Genomic DNA, 15,365 nt, shown 5'->3' with positions numbered 1-15,365 from the left:
TGAAATGGAATTGATACAACGAGTGACGTAATATTGAAGCTGTATTAACACTTGGCCACATGCCTATGGTACTGACAGGAATGTAAACACAGTAAGGTTAAGTATCTTTTACTTTCATATTCTTCAAAGATAAAATAGTAGTTCATTTTTAAGACTTGTTAAAAATCTAGTATGATGTGATAAAGCAAGAGATATTTTCTCGTCACAATAGTTACATGTTCTCTTACTCTTTATTTTCCTAAGTGGAGTTTTAATTCCTTCTTTTAAATGCTATTTCTGGTTTGCGTATCATTCATCTTCTCAGAGAAGTGAGTTATAGAGATAATATACTAGGGAAATACTATTTTAGATCTTAAATTGGGTGTGACCGATTAATTTTAGTGGCTCACAAACTAACTGCAATGGATGAATTCCTAAATTTTTTAACAATGAACAATCTATGTTTTAGAATTACATGAATGTTTATATTCATAGTAAATATGTAATTATATATTATAAAATATATTACTATATAATTATAAATATACAAACATATATAATTACACATGCATACATAAATATATACAGATATATCTTTAGGTTCACAGTAATAAAATATAGCATTATTTTAGTCATATCTAATTTGTGCTAATAGTTATAGCTTTCAATTATTGTTTACTTAAACATTTAAAACTTCTGCCCAAATGGAGACCCTTTTTATTGTCTTCACATTGTTTTCTACGAAATCACACTGACGAAGTTAACAGTTGCTTTACTGACCTTGAAATTTTACAGTAATATAAATACTTCCATAAAATAATTTATATACTTTGAAGTACTTATGAAATGTACAGAACTTTAAAAACCAAATATTAAAAATATATACAAACAACGGGCAAAGAGATTTGAACAGATTTCACAAAATAAAATTCTTGAATGGCCAGTACACAAATGAAAAGATGCTCAATGTCACTAGTCATCAAGAAAACTCAAAACTATAATGAATAAGACTCCTCAGAATAGCTAAAATTAAAAACACAGAAAACAGCAAATATTGCCAAAATGTGCAGTAACTGAAATTGTATGCATTAATCTTGAGAATGTAAAATTGTACATCTACTTTAGGAAAAGTTTTGGTAGTTTCTTATTCAAGGAAAACTACCTACCTTACAAAAAAGCAATTCACTGCTATCTATTGACCCAAGGGAAATGAAAATATACAACCACGAAGGATTTGTACAGGAATGTTCTTAGAAGCTTTATTTATAAGAATTCCAACCAGGTTTTCATCAATAGGAAATGGATTTTAAAAAAAGCACTGTGGTATATTCATATTCTGGAATATTATTCAGCAATAAAATTAAATATATTATGGAGAAGCTCAATAACATAGATGAATCTCAATAACATTATAATGAGTAAGATAAGTATTACACAAATCTGCACATGTGGCATGATCCCTTTTACACGAAATTTCAGGATGGACAAACTATATTATGGTAAAAAATATCAGAACTTTGATTGCCTCAGAGGGAATGAGGTCAGAGACTGCTTGGGAAGCAGTGTGAGGGAATTTCCTTGGGGAATGATGACATTCCAATCTTGATACACCTGTACCTAGATGCCTGTTTCACAAATGTATACATTTGTCAAAACTCAGAGAATGAAGACATAAGTTTTGGGTTTTCCACTGTATGGATAAAGTATTTTAAAATAATAAAAAAAATTCTAAATAAATATTAACTCGTTAATGATATAGTTAAATCTAGTTAAGAAAGAAGAGATTACTGTCTATAATTTGAAAATAATACAACAGTAAGATAAATTAATAAATGGAAAGAGGGATGGAGAGGCACACAAACACACACATAAATATGTGAAAACCAAACATACCAAAATATTCATTAATGTCTTGGTTACATGGGCGCACACTGTAAAATTCTTTCAAATTTGCCTGAATGCTTAAAATTTCATTCTAAAATTTGGGAAAAATAAAATATAAGGGATACATAATTCCCTTCAATAATTTCCTAAATCTTCATACAATTAAGACATATGTTTATATTACTTCAAAGCATATATTTTTAAAATATAAATTGTTGTATTTTTATTCATTTGTTTGTTTTGGTAATGTCAGAACACTTGTTTTTGTTAGGTCTCTATAGAAACTTAGTTGGCAAAATTTCCTGAGGACATATAAACCGGCAAATAATAGAAATATATTCTTTTGAAATACTGTATCATGTGGACATTTCAATGACTGACCTTCATTACTACAGGAATTTTTCAGTAGATGAGGTAAATATTCACAAAATAACTTGCTGAGAGTTTTATTTAGATTGTGTTGAATCTATAGATCAAGTTGGGAAGAAATGTTATCTTGACAATATTGAGTCTTCTTATCTATAGACATAGGATATCTCCCAATTTATTTAGTTATTTTTTGATTTTGTTTATTTTGTAGTTTTCATCATATAGATCTTGTACATATTTTGTTAGATTTATACCGAGTATTTCATTTTTGCGAGTGCTAATGTAAATGGTATTGTGTTTTAAATTTCAAATTCCATTTATTCATTGCTGGTAAAAAGGGAAGTGATTGACTTTTGTATATTAACCTTGTATCCTATGAAATTTCTACAATCACTTATTAGTTCCAGGAGGTATTTTGTCAGATTTTGACTGGCAAGTCCAGACCAGACCCACATATATCCAGTCAACTGATCTTTGACAAAAGAACAACGGCAGTACAATGGAAAAAAATCACTACTCAAACTTTAGAAATAGTGAATCATTTTCCTACATACTAACAATGAACATGTGGAATTTGAAATTGAAAAGACAATACCACTTTCATTAGCACCCAGAAATATTAAATACTTAGATATAAACCTAACACAACATGTACAAGATCTATATAAAGACAACTACAGCACTCCGATGCACAAAATCAAAGAACTAAATAAATGGAGAGATATTCCATGTTCATGGATATAAAGCCTCAATATTGTCATGATTACAATTCCTCCCAAGTTGATCTACATGTTCAATGCAACCCCAGTCAAAATCTCAACCACTTATTTTATGGATAATGACAACTGATCCTAAAGTTTGAGAGGAAAAAGACCCAGAAAAGGCTATACAATATTGAGAAAGAAGGAGGTGGGGGGACTGACACGAATGCACTTAGGACCTATTATAAAGCTACAGTAATCAAGAGAGTGTGGCATTGGTGGAAGAATTGACAAAGAGCTCAATGGAACAGAGTAGAGTCCAGATCAGACCCACAGTAATATAATCAACTGATCTTTGATGAAAGAGCAATGGCAGTACAATGGAGCAAAGACAGCTTTTTCAACAAATGATGCTGGAACAACTGGACACCTACATGTAAAAAAAGAAAAAATGAATCTAGACACAGACTTGAAACCCTTCACAAGAATCACCCAAAATGAATCTTAGGCCTAAATGTGAAATGGAAAACTATAAACCCCCTAGACGGTAATAACATATGAGAAAATGTACATGATCTTGAGTAGGGCAATGACTTTTAAAATACTACAACAAAGACATGATTCAGGAAAGAAATAATTATTAAGCTGAACTTCATTAAAGTTAAAAAATGTCTTCTCTGCAAAAGACAATGTCAAGAAATGAGAAGACAAGCCACAGTCAGGAAGAAAATATCTGACAAGAGCACATCTGATAAAGGACTATTATTCAAAATATACAATGGACTCAAACTCAATGATGAGAAAACTAATAACCCAATTTAAAAAATGGGCAAAAGACCTGAGTAGACACCTCTACCAAGAGAATATACAGATGGCAAATAAACATATAGAAATATGTTAAATGTCATATGTCTTTAGTGAATGGCAAATTAAAACCACAGTGAGATACCACTATATGTATATGTATTCTAACAGATATTAGAATGGCTAAAATCCAAAAAGTTGGCAACACCAAATGCTGACAAGAATGTGGAACCACTCGCATTCATTGCTGGTGAGAATGCAAAATGATGCAGCTACTTTGGAAGACAGTGTAACACTTTCTTATAAAACTAATCATACCCTTCCATACGATTCAATAATCACACTCGTTGGAATTTCCCCAGATGAGTCGAAAACTTATGTCCACACAAAAACCTGCACACAGATGTTTATAACAATTTTATCTTTAATTATCAAAATCAAGCAACCAACATGTCCTTCAGTAAGTAGATAAATTGTGGTACATCCAGACAATGAACTATTATTCAGTACTAAAAAGAAATGAGCTATCAAGACATGAACAGATATGGAGAAATCTTTAGTGCATACTATTAAGTGAAGGAAGACAATCTGTAAGGGCTATATTTTGACATTTTGGAAGAGGCAAAACTACGGAGACAATAAAATGATTAGAGTTTATAGGGAGTTATGGGAGAAAGAGAGATAAATAGGCAGAGCACAGAGTATTTTTAGGAGGACGAAATTATCCTGTATGCTACTACAATGGTGGATACAGGTTATTATGCATGTGTCGAAATCCATAAAGTGTAGAACACCAAGAGTGAATGCTAAGGCAAACCACGGACTTCAGGTAATAATGATTTGTCACTGTAGGTTCATGAATTGTAACAAAAGTACCATGTGGTGCAGGATGATGATAGTGGAGGAAGTTTACAGATGTGGTTCCAGGAAGTATATGGGCACTCTCTAGACTCTCTACTCGATTGTGCTGTGAACCTAAAAGTGCTATAAGAAAATAGTCTATTTAAAAATTGGGAAAGAGAAAATAAGCCCCTTAGGAGAAAATAAAACCACACTGCCACCATTGCTGATAGCATATGTAAGTATCCTTCTGACAGGATGTTGAAAATAGACATTTTTTGTTGGATGGTTCTGCCAATTGGTAGTATAATCACTGACAGCCCAATCTTTGAATGGGCCATTTGTTTAACACACACAACTGATAAACTCCCAATGACTTTCAGACAGCCTGGTGGCTAGTTCAAACTGTGTGATCTTCAGTAAAGACCTTTGCCTCTCAGGCACTCACTTTTCCCATCTATATTATATGCTTTTAAAGATGGACTGAATATTTTCTACTATTTTATAGCTCTAAAACCACTATCTCTCAGCTCATATACAGGGAACCTGATGCCAGAAATAAGCAGTAAGCAATATTAGTTAAAACTAATCCTATTCTTTTCAACTGTGATCTGTACACCATAGGGTTTTTATGCCTTAAACATGTTGAATGTCAAGCTCATAAATCAGGATATTTCTTTTCATTTATAATACAGAGCTTTGCTAATTGAATTCACAATAGAATTTTAATAATGGAAGATGAACAAAACAACTTATAATTAGTTTACACGTCTTCCCAGATCGGGGCACGAACCCGTGTCCCCTGCATCAGCAGGCGGACTCTCAACCACTGCGCCACCAGGGAAGCCCAGGTTGTGGTATATTAATGTTAATTTACGTCATTTGCCTGTTCTCAACTCATAAGCCTTTTTTCTACATGTACATGTTTAGAGTAACCACACTGAACCCTGTTATAAACTATGACACCTATATATATTTTTTTGAACAGGAGGTAGTATAATGTGCTTAATTAGTGGTAGATCTAGGTATATGAGTAGTTTGTTTTCTTTAGCAAACTGATGTGTACTAGCACATTCTTTCCACAGAAATGAGGAGAAAAATACAACTATATCTAAAGAGAAGGCGGCTTTGGAAGTCAATCAAAATGAACAGTAATGACAAACCTGTTTAACCACATCTAGATCCTAATATTCTGGTGCTTCTTGATCAGTAAAAGAATCAATAACTGTTCAGGGAAACAGGGATAAAGCCACTGTTTTTCAGCTATCTATCTATCTATCTATATAAATTTTTTAAATTATTGAGTTGGGTATAGAGAAAGCATTGTGGTTCAGGTCACTTGAAATTCATCCCAGAGTGGTAAAAAACATCATAAGTGCCCAAGACTAATGCATAAACAGAGTTTTCTGGAATCCTGACAAGCTTGGTTCTAATATGCTATATGAATTTGATTTATTTGATTACTTTGTTATATTTTATTGAATAGATGTAAGTAGAATGCTACTGCATCCCATTTTTAACATTTCAAAACTTCAAATCTTCAAACGAAAGCAGTTATAACTACTACTTTTAAATTTTTACAAAAAATATTTTAATGTAGGGTCATAGAGGTATAAAGGAACAGACTTTATGCATATCACCCTACACATCTATAATAATAGTACTGCTTTGAGAATTCGTTCTCAAAAGGATCAAATGACAAGTAGGTTCGTATCTTGAAGATTTTAAAAGTTAGATATATCCCTTTATTGACTTATTTTTGGTAAGGGAAGTGATTTAGTCAACCACATGCCAATTTTCCCCAGATTAGCAAATATGTCCTGGTGTAAAGGAATAAACATGAAAGCAACACATTCGAAGGTCGTCAAAACATTTTTTTCCTTAAAGTTCTAAAAAGGACAAAATTAAGCAGTAAAAGGTAGGATGAAGTTATACCTATGCACTTGGTTTGCAAATCAACTTTGAAATACACATCATTAGCTTAGGCCTTAGATACACTTGATGGTGACTCTGACCTCCTGATACAGGTGGTACTCCCCTTGTGTCTTGGGAGACAATCCTCCTCATGTTTTTTCACATCTCCTGAGCAGAGACACTGACTGTCATTTGCTCTGGAATCTATTCAAGGATATTTGTACAGCAAGCAGCTTTGAAACACAGAGATAATGTCCCCTTCCGGAGCAAAGGCAAGTGTATATACAGCCTTAGAAGACAGAGATTGTATCTCTAATTGCAAAGGACAAGACTACCTACTGTCCAGTATCCTAAAGATATGTCTTCTTCTGGTGCAAAGAACAGTCCACATGGTGTCCTTCAATGCACAGATCTTCTATATCCTATGGTGTATGCTGCTGTAACCTAGCCCTCTTTGCATAGCTCTGTGGAAACTAGGTTCCAGGCACTAGCTCAATTAATAGCAGAACTTCATTTATCAGAAAAAAATAAATGTCCTCCTTTTTCAAACATAATTTTTAGATTAAAAAATCTGATTTGCATTTCTCTAATAACTAGCAATGCTGAGCATCTTTTTATGAGCTTTTTGGTCATCTGTATGTCTTCTTTGGAGAAAAGTCTATTTAGATTTTCTGCCCATTTGGATTGGATTGTTTATATATATATATATGTAAATATATATATGTAAATATATATATATATAGAGAGAGAGAGAGAGAGCTGTATGAGCAGTTTCTATATTTTGGATATTAATCACTTGTCAGTTGCATCATTTGCAAATATTTTCTCCCATTTTATAGGGTGCCTTTTCATTTTGTTTCTGGTTTCTTTTGCTGTGCAAAAGCTTTTAAGTTTAATTAGGTCCCATTTGTTCATTTTTGTTTTTATTTCCATTACTCTAGGAGACGAATCCAAAAAGATATTGCTGCAATGGATGTCAAAGAGTGTTCTGCCTACATTTTTCTAGAGGAGTTTTATAGCATCTGGTCTTACATTTAGGTCTTTAATCCATTTTCAGTTTATCATTGTGTATGGTGTTACAGAATGTTCTAATTTCATTCTTTTACATATAGCTGTCCAGTTTTCCCAGCACCACTTATTGAAGAGAGTGTCTTTTCTCCACTGTATATTCTTGCCTCCTTTTTTGTAGATTAATTGATCATAGGTGCATGGGTTTATTTCTGGGCTTTCTATCCTGTTCCATTGATCTATATTTCTGTTTTTGTGCTGGCACCATACTGTTTTGACTACTGTAGCTTTGCAGTATACTCTGAAGTCAGGGATAGTGATTCCTCCCGCTCCATTCTTCTTTCTCAAGATTGCTTTGCCTATTAGGGGTCTTTTGTGTTTCCATACAAATTAAAAAAAATTTTGTTCTAGTTATGTGAAAAAAGCCAAGAAATGCAAATCAAAACTACAATGAGGTATCACCTCACACCTGTCAGAATGTCCATCATCAAAAAGTCTACAACTTGTAATAACTAATAAGTGCTAGGGAGGGTGTGGAGAAAAAGGAACCCTCCTACACTGTTGGTGGGAATGTAAATTTGTACAGCCAGTATGGAGAACAGTATGAAAGTTCCTTAAAAAACTAAAAATAGAGCTACCATATGATCCTGCAATTCCACTCCCGGCCATATATCTGGAGAAAAATATACATGCACTCCAATGTTCACAGCAGCACTATTTATAACAGCTAAGACATGGAACAACCTAAATGTACATTGCCAGATGAATGAATAAAGAAGATGTGGTATACTTATACAATGAAATATTACTCAGCCATAAAAAGAATGAAATAATGCCATATGCAGCAACATGGATGGGCCTACAGATTATCGTACTAAGTGAAGTAAGCCAGACAGAGAAGGACGAATATCATATGATATCTTTTATATGTGGAATCTAAAAAGAAATGATACAAAAAAACTTATATACAAAATAGAAATAGACTCACAGACATAGTAAACACTTATGGTCACTAATGCGGAAAGGTGGGGAAAGATAAATGTGGAGTTTGGGATTAACAGATATACACTATTATATATAAACCAGATAAACAAGGACCTACTGTATAGTGCAGGGAACTATACTCAATATTTTGTAATAACCTATAAGGGAAAACAATCTGAAAAAAATAGATATATATGTATATGTATAACTGAATCACTTTGCTGTGTACCTGAAACTAACATAAAATTATAAATCAACTATACTTCAATAAAAAAACATAAAAAGTCATAGATTTATTAATAATAATAAACCACTAAGATATATATGGAATAAATATATATATTAATTAATTCCTTAACATTTACTTAATTAATCATTCCACCATGATGTCTTTACTTCCCTCATCACGACCATTTTTGCTCTTACATAATGGTCCAAATTGATTCTTGACCTCTGCAAAATAGATTCACATTTTAAAGGGCCTTCCCTTGAACATGCTGGAAGCAGTAAGATATTTCAGATGGAATAGCACAATTTTTAGTCAGTCAGGACATAATGCTCCTGGGTTTGCCCGAAGGTTTCTATCCTCTGAGCAGTCACGGTTTTGATGTGTTGTTTAATGTTTTTCTCCTTCCCTAGAGTTCTCTCCTGCCGCTCTTCACCAGTCCACATCTATCAATCTTTTAATACCAAAAGTAAAAGATCACCTCCCACAAACAACTTCTTAGAATTATAGTGCACTGCCATGCATAGCAACACTCTCTGGACTTATTAAATTATGCAAACTCTTTGCTCCATTTGCACGGTAACTACTTTCATAGACTAACATTTTGATTTAGGAAGTAAAGGGATAGTAATGCAATTTTGGTTTGCTCTGCACTATAAAGCTGGGCATCACATTCTCTGGCCACATAAACATGTAAGCTATTTAAGATATTTCAGTGGTCCCACTAGGTATACTCAAAGAGAACTCCTTACTGTCCTCATAAGATCTTCCCTCTAGCTTGGCTCTGATTACCAGTATCAGCAAACAATGCAGCAGGTGTGATCAGTGCTGTAGGTAAGAAAAAGGATTTAAGATAAGGCACCGACCCTGACAGGATTTACAGTGAACTGACTAGGGTAATATGCTGAAATATTAGTACATGCATATTACAGGTTTGTGACTACAACAGGAGTTTTAATTGTGATAGGAAATTATGACTCAGCAGGAAACAGAGAGAAGAAAGAAATACTGGATGAAAGAGAGGAAGAAAAGTATAGGAATGGAAATGAAAAAAAAATACCAAGACAGTAGAGGAAAAGGAGCCCAGAATTTGTGGTTAGATGATAGGAGTTTACATTCTAGTTCTCTCTTTATTGGTGAGAACAGACTGGTTATGCTGAGATAGCAAACAACTCCCAAGTCTCAGTGGTTTAAAACAGAAGATTTTCCCCTAATTTCACATTTCAATTTTAATAATATCATTTGGATAAACAGAAATAATACTCCATGCATCGCAGGATTATCGCAGAATTAAATTACAACAATGTATATGAAAGTACGTAGTGCAATATAAGTATGCAATGTTCACTAACTGCCAGTGTGTTTCACTCATCCTAGTTGATTCAGACACTTAGGATGATTTAAGCAGACACCACCTTGATCAGATGCTGTTTGTCATGCTAGAAGAAAAAGGGAATTCAGGAAGATTTTACAATTGGGATCAAATGTTCAGCCCAGATGCATTTCATGTCACTTCTTACAATTCATTAGCCAGAAGCAGACACATAGTCACATCAACCACAAAGGGACCAAGACATAATATCGTGCCTCACTACTATGTGATCGGAATGCAGAGAGAACAGGAAATACACAGCACACAGATCAAATTACTACAAAAATTACTCACTGCGGAATGGGCATTAATATATATAGACTCCTCTGCATTAAATCCTAAATCCTGCTTCCTAACATTATAAGGGTGTTGAATTAAACAATTACTAAACATTTTTAAGCCCAATTTTCTTATTTATCAAATGGTAATAAAACCACTTATGACGTGAAAATCTTCATATAATTAAACCAATGTATAGAATAAAGCTAACAGAGTACCTGGTATACAGTCAATGCCCTGTGAGACTATGTTCTGTATGGGCTGCTCTGAGTATACAAATTCTGGAGATGGCTTAAAATTTGGGAGACTACAGGGAATTTTCTCACGAATGCACATGGCAGCCGATAGTTACTACTATGCTCAACACCCAGACTCCTAGCAACAGACCAGCAGTTAGGGTGGTGACTATTGCTTCCTAGTGAGACTTCATTGGGAGACTGGCTAAACCAGAGCTACAGCAACCTTCAGAAGAAGGCATTCAATCTGGCCAAGAAAATGGAGGTGGGAACACTGTGGTTGTGCTTATGGAAGGGCAGGAGGAACAACCTGAACGAACAAGAGATGTTTCTCGTTGAAGTTAACGTCACATTGCTTTACTACCATCATCAGCTTTATGCTTTTCTCGCCCTTCTTCCCCATCTGTGGTCTACCTATGCTTTTATCTACCTCTTACTAATTTCATTCATTCTGTCTGTTCCCCTCTCTTCTCCTTGGGAAAGTAACTTTTCCTCTCTGATTTTAATAATATCATTTGGATAAACAGGAATAATATTCCCTGCATCCCAGGATTACTGTAGAATTAAATTACAACCATTAATGTATATGAAAGTACACAGTGCAATATAAGTATGCAATGGTTATTTTAAAATAATAATGAAGAGCCACTATTTGGATTTGCATTTTGTAACTGTATTTTTCAATTTTACAGTGCTAATGAATTCCTACTCTTAAGTTCAATAAATACTTGTTGGGTAAACACATTGGGTGAAACACAGGATCAGCTCCCTTAGATATATATTATGGACTATAATTAAGATTCTATAATTAGCATGATGGATTTATGTTACTCATTTTTATCTTGAGACAGACAAATATATTTGTAATCACATTTGTGTGTATATAGAGTTGTAAATGATATAACTATGTACATATGTTTATAATTATATCTACACTATTTCTATCTAATATGACAAATAATTCTCACATTTCAGTTTTTGCTCCCAAAAGGGGATTCATTATACAGTTAACACACAAATATTTGATAAAAATGAATTCTGTATATACATTTGTCCAGATTCAAGGTACAGACACCTCTCTGGGGAAAATGTGGATTGGTTAATCAGAACTCAGTATCTATCATATCTATTATTTTATAGTTTTGTAGTTAATAACTAATATTTAATACTAGTGACACCTATCCAAAGGTTTAGAGAGGTTACTATTCTTTGCAATTCAAATAAAACTATATAGGTTAAAAAATAACAAATAAGAGAAAATCAATTTATGTAATGCTATTAAAATAACGTATTTAAAAAATTTATTAAGTATAGCTCTATTGATTTTACTCTGGTAAAATGGTAGAAAAAGAAATTATTCCTGATTTATTAATTATAATAATATAATTATATATGTATATCATCTTGATTTAAGCCTTATTCTAGCCAACAGATGGAATCATTCATTCTACATGTATTTGTTTCTTGTTTACCATGTGCCACATACTGTTCTAGGTGCTGTGTTATAGCAACATGAATAGTAGCTTATATCATAATGGAAAGAAACATCCAACAAACTAATAAATAATTAAAATAGATATCTTGCAAATAGTGATGTATTCTATGAGTGGAAATAAGAAATGGAGACACAGACGTAGAGAACAAACGTATGGATACCAAGGGGGGAAGGGGAGGTGGGATGAACTAGGAGTTAGGGATTGACATATATACACTACTGATACTATGTATAAAATAGATAACTGATGAGAACCTACTGTATAGCACAGGGAACACTACTCAATGTACTGTGATGACCTAAATGGGAAGGAAGTCCAAAAAAGAGGAGATATGTGTGTATGTATAGCTGATTCACTTTGTTGTAGTGTAGAAACTAACACATTATAAACTATACTCCAATAAAAATTTTAAAATAAACAAATAAATAAATATGAGAGAAGAGTACAGAAGAAAACGTTTTACAAAACTATTTAGAATATCAGTAAGAAGACTAGAAAAGGTCCTTCCTTTTAAGACCAAAAAAAAAAAATGGACATAAAAAGTTTAGAACCTCTGGGACTAATTAATAAAAGCTTATTTCCCAGCAAAAAGAAATAAAAGAAAAAAAAAGAAAAAAGAAAGAAAAGAAATCAAACAGGGGATCTAGGGAATGTCTATGTTTGTCCCATTTCCAATTATGGTTTGGGAAAGCCTAACAAAGTAGCATGTGAACCTAACTGGAATGAAAGCAGTGGAAAAAGGATGACCAGGTATCCCTGGGATTCAAACAGTGACTGATATAAACAAAAATAAATAGTATAATGTGATTAGTCTTCAAGGTCTTGGGGAAGGAAAAGTATATCCCAGTGGCTGGGTCAGGGGTTGATAGTGTGTGGAAAGTATCTTGTGGGGCTTTGCAGGAACTTGCACAGCTCAGGGTGCTTTTTTATTCCTGTCAAATACACAGGTTTACACACACACACACACACACACACAAAGTCACAGAATGCCTCTATAGCTTCATGTCACCTCTGTCTCACATCATTTGAAAGTTAGGTATTACATAGCATTCTCTGCTCTCTGCTTCTACATACAAGCAATCATGTATTGTCTCTAATTATTTTGGGCTAAAGACACAGAGATGGAAAAGATTGGGAGGTGACTGATCATTTTGGGTGGGTATCAGTCTTTCTAAAACAGGTTTAACTCATTGTGTTGTTTCATTTCCTTAAAGGTTTCTTAAGTCACACAGCAGTGCAGGATAAGAAATTTATCTTCAACGTCCAAATTTAATTCAAAATTATTTATAAATAATACATAAAAATCTGTGGTTTATATTTAGCAGGGGAACAGTCAAAACTCCTAGTCATGCATTCTACCTGTCATTTTTCTGCCATCGATTCAATTAAACAGTATCTACTATATTCATGGCACCAGGAATGAAAAGATTAGAAAGGCACAGTTTCTGACCTAAAGACACATAACATAGGGCAGACACAAAGCATGGAATAAATATTCACTGGGTCTGTAACAGTATGAGTCAAACGTTGAATTAATAATGTGTTTTGAGAGCATTCATAAAGGAGTTATTATTTCTAAGTTTGGGGCAGTGATAAAACTTATTGTTAGTCCATGAAGTAGGGGAAACAAATGATATTTGAAAGATAGTGGAACGAGGCCAATTCTCCAATTGTATTTATCCAGACTGAACACTTTAATAACTTATTTACTTTTACATGAGACTAAATTTCTACAATGATTTTTGACATTGAAGTATATTTTATATTTTACTTATTTTCTCTTTTATTCCTATCAAATCTATCCTGCATGTTATACCCTAGCCTACTGATATATTTAATAAATATATGCATTCAGAAAAATCCTTTAACATTCTAAGAATTTTTATTTCTCATCTATAGAATGAAAATAGATATGTCTTTATCAGTTTGTTTTGAAGATTAAATAAAATAATAAATTTAACAGCTTAGCCTAGTGTCTGGCACATAAAAATCCCAGTAAAGTTTAGCAATTTTATCAAAATACAATAATGTGATGAAAGAATTTCAGCAAAAATAAATGCCACTAGCATGTATTGAATGTAACGGAGGAAATTAATATAGTTATGTTTATTTCAAATGTTTTTTTAAAAGACAAGTAGTGTAAGAAATTTAAAATTACATATGTTCTTTTCAAAATCAGCATTTTTGTCTTTTTTCAGTTCTCTAGGAAAACCAAAATGTATTGTAAACTTATTTGATTGAATAAAATGTTGCTTTAGTATCTTATTTGCAGTATCATGATCTGTTATTAAAATAAAAGCACTAGCTTAATTTACTATAAGTATATAACCTATATAATTTATAGAATTCCTAAATGTCAACTTATTTTTTTCTTGAAAATATTTAACATAAATAAATGAAGTATTTTCTCAACATTAGACAACACAAAATTATGATTTTTGATGAACGTCTAATGATTTTTATAAAAACTTTGCCAAACTATATATCTCTAGATGGCAGACATCCTTTTCTCTTTATCTTTATGAGAAATTCAAGAACATAACAGTATTGTTTTATTTTGAAAAGTTCTAAACTTAAAATTAATATCAAAATAATAGAAAGCATCTGGGTGATTAGGTCTTAACATATTTACTGATCTTTATAAATCCTTTACTATTAATTCACGTGAACTTTTAATGACATATTTTTAAACTAGCCCATCTCTATAATTTGTGAAAAAGTATTTAATTCCCAAAGTTGTAAGCTTCCAAAAGTACTACCACTTCATGTTTTAAAATGTGATTTTTATGTAAATTATATTCTGAAAGCATATTCTGAAATAAGTGCTCCTAAGTGAGTAGTAAACCAGACAACCAATAGTTTAGTTCATAACCGCTAGACACTAGGAGCAAGTCCAGATGGGTACTGTACCTTGTGTCGCAACCTAATTAGAGGCTGATAAGATTTAAGGCCATATCCTGCTTCTTTGGTTGGCCTTCCTTCTGACTCCAGAAAAATGAATCCAAGAATCAAAACAGCTGACCAGCATTTAAACATCCTTATTGCTTTTCACCTGTGAAAATTAACATTGCAAATAATCAGAAAATACATTCTATATTGAATAAATGTATCAAGAAATATTCAATAGCAAATAGAAATCTTAATAGATCTAATCAAAACCTGGCAGCAGTCGCCAACTGAATCCATAATAGGTAAGCATCTCTGAATAAAGATTATTATCTTCTTGATCATAACAAATATTGTTTGTTTTACTCATACAGCTTTACACAACAT

The 15,365-nt window shown here is 32.8% G+C and overlaps 1 protein-coding gene across 3 annotated transcripts in view; it reads right to left on the bottom strand.

Annotated features, from left to right (window-relative positions):
* Positions 1–15,128, bottom strand: part of FSTL5 (follistatin like 5) — a 649,684-nt gene extending 634,556 nt beyond the window's left edge. For all 3 annotated transcript variants that reach the window (XM_024736115.1, XM_024736116.1, XM_024736117.1), the window contains exon 1: positions 15,003–15,128. In XM_024736115.1, coding sequence (XP_024591883.1) covers positions 15,003–15,128 — 126 coding nt within the window. The remainder of the gene's footprint in view (positions 1–15,002) is intronic.
* Positions 15,129–15,365: the final 237 nt, after the last annotated feature.

The sequence above is a fragment of the Neophocaena asiaeorientalis genome, unplaced genomic scaffold, assembly GCF_003031525.2.
Source record: "Neophocaena asiaeorientalis asiaeorientalis breed wild unplaced genomic scaffold, Neophocaena_asiaeorientalis_V1.1 scaffold7, whole genome shotgun sequence".
Lineage (NCBI taxonomy): Eukaryota > Metazoa > Chordata > Mammalia > Artiodactyla > Phocoenidae > Neophocaena > Neophocaena asiaeorientalis.
The sequence above is the reverse complement of the archived record's forward strand: the minus strand, read 5'-3'. Positions and strand labels throughout refer to the sequence as shown.